General features: G+C 37.1%; 1 protein-coding gene across 1 annotated transcript; it reads right to left on the reverse strand.

Annotated features, from left to right (window-relative positions):
* Positions 1-1,260: 1,260 nt before the first annotated feature.
* Positions 1,261-2,202, reverse strand: LOC134949908 (olfactory receptor 5G9-like). Its single transcript, XM_063938600.1, has one exon. The coding sequence runs from the start codon at positions 2,200-2,202 to the stop codon at positions 1,261-1,263; it is 942 nt and encodes a 313-aa protein (XP_063794670.1).
* Between the last annotated feature and the right edge of the window lie 548 nt (positions 2,203-2,750).

Genomic DNA, 2,750 nt, shown 5'->3' on the forward strand with positions numbered 1-2,750 from the left:
AGACACTATGTACAACTCTGAAGCAGGCCCTTAATGTAATTAAGATTCATTTATATTTGAATATGGAGTACAGATCCTAAAATTAGTTCTGATCTAGTGGTCCAGCCTACTTCTTTTACTGTTCCAGTTTTCCATACAAATGATCCAGTTTGCATTCATTCAATCAATGTCATTAAAAATACTCCCTCATTGTATGTTTCATACATCATGAGATACTGTATTCTTATTAAGGTTTTAGCAAACAGGAGTTATTCCTGTTGGAAACATGGGTGTACCTATGCATTGGATGGTGGAGTTATGTAAACACCAGTGGAATGACACTATAGACAGCCCAGTTGCTTAACCGGTGGATAGTGTATTGGCGATAAGCTTTGTACAGCTGTGCTCACTATGGTACACCAGCTAGCAATGAAGTGGAGCTTGAGTGGAACAGGGTTTGTTGCAGTCATTAGCCGGTGACTGTATGATAAGTAGGTCATTAACTAGAGCTAAGTAGGAGACATCCACCCTACACAGTGTCAAGATGGTGCCCCACATGTTCAGTACTAACCTCGGTGGTCATCTTGGTCAGGGAATGAAGCCTCCCCAGTGGAACCAACATGCTATATAGCGCACTCTGCTATCAGCAATTCTGCCATGTGTTTCTAGAACAAATAGCATGTAGTACATAGGTCAGGCTCACTATTTATCTGAATCAGCAGTTTGCAGTGTAACTCTTGCAGTATACATATAGCAATATAGTGCATTCATGTTGTTTCCATCATTGAACACGTTTAGTTTGATTTTATCTACCTTCTATATTGCTTTCCACTATAGCATGTGATACAATGGAATTCCTTGCCATAGCCAATCACAGCTTACACATCTTGAAATAAAACCTGTTTATTACAGCTTTCCGGACTCCTATCTGTACTATGCACAGAAATACTCTCCCAAAACTGCCCCAATATATATACTCTTTTACTCTTATTCAGCTATGTCCCTTCCCATTAGATTGTAATCCCCCTCATAATCAGGACCCTGTCTACCCTTTGGTTTCTTGTTTGCATTTATCTTGTCTACCTTTTATGTGTATGTTCATTTATGTTCCTTGATTAACAGGTGCTGCAGAGATTGTAGCACCTTACAGATCAATATTAATAATAATCATACAAATAATACTGTAGTTGCAAGATTACAGATAATACCTACAAAAATCTATTAATCAGACAACAATATTTATATTTGAATATTTGTATTATTTTAATTTCAAATGCTCTTTTATTTTTTTGTTTTTAGACAACTTAAATACCGTTTGTATGCTGAAATGACATCTTTATTTTTCAAGCTGTAGATCACTGGGTTCAGTACGGGGACAACTACTGTGTTAAACAAGGAGGAAAGCTTATTGGAGCCCATAGAGATAAGTGCAGATGGCCGAAAATATTGGTAAGACAGAGTGGCATAAAGGAGGGTGACGACTGTGAGGTGTGAGGAACACGTGTAGAAGGCCTTACGTCTTCCTGTGGCTGACTGGATCCTCAGTATGGTGCCAATAATATAAACGTATGAAATAATAGTCAGCATTAATGGGGTAAAGGTAGTAAACAAAACCCCTTCAATAATAATGTAAAGTTCCAGAGCTGTGGTGTCATTACAAGTAAGTTTAATAATCGCCAGAAAGTCACAAAAGAAATGATTGATTTCCATCGATGTGTAGCATGTATAAGATAACGCTTCCAAAAGACATGGCAGGATATCCATAAATCCCAACATCCAACAGACACAGGCCAAGAGAGAACACATCTTATAGTTCATAACTACATGGTAATGCAAAGGATTGCAGATGGCTACATAGCGATCATAGCTCATAGCTGTCAGAATTAGTAGCTCATCACAAGTAAAAGATGTAAATACAAAACTTTGCATTAAGCAGCTAAAAAATGAAACGGATTTATCTCCTGAAATAAATGATATAAGAACTTTATGGAGACTAATAGTGGAACAACAGATATCCAGGATAGACAAATTATTCAGGAAAAAGTACATGGGAGTGTGGAGACGGTGATCCAGGCAGACCAGTAGAAGAATGGTCACATTGAACGCAAGTGTGGTGAGATAAATCAGCAGGACTAGAAGAAAGATTGGAACCTGTAACTCTGGTACATCTGAGATACCTTTAACAATAACATATGTTATCCTGGTATTGTTGGCTTGTTCCATTTGTTTAACTTTGCAGCATGCTTGAAAAGACAGAAAAAATTGTGTCTGTATCACAGCTACTATGTAATTGTTATTAATATCTGCAGTGATGGCATTTGCCAGATTTACATAATTTTAAGTAACATTAAACACAGTTGTATTATTTATTTATTTTTAAATTCAAAGCCTATTTAACTTGTGAAATATCCCCACTGGCTACTTTATGGTGGAAAAAATCTCTGAAATTTTTATTTATTGGATCAAAAACTTATACTGTATATTCACAACATACATTTTATACAAAACACATTTTTAGACAATATTTAAAAAAATAAGTTAACTGTGATCTTTGACGGTCTCCAGCAGCAAGTTTCTACTGTATGTTAGGAGGGAGGTTCTCTAATAGAGATGATAAAGAGTGACTAACAGATTTATAGTCCAACTTTAAGGGCAGTATGGATTGGTTATCATCAGTGGCGGATTTTACCTATGTTCTGCGGGACTGCAGCCCCCCCCCCCCCTTTAAAATCCACAACCTCAACGATCTCAGCTGAGCCAGTCGCAGCCTG

The sequence above is a fragment of the Pseudophryne corroboree genome, chromosome 8, assembly GCF_028390025.1.
Source record: "Pseudophryne corroboree isolate aPseCor3 chromosome 8, aPseCor3.hap2, whole genome shotgun sequence".
Lineage (NCBI taxonomy): Eukaryota > Metazoa > Chordata > Amphibia > Anura > Myobatrachidae > Pseudophryne > Pseudophryne corroboree.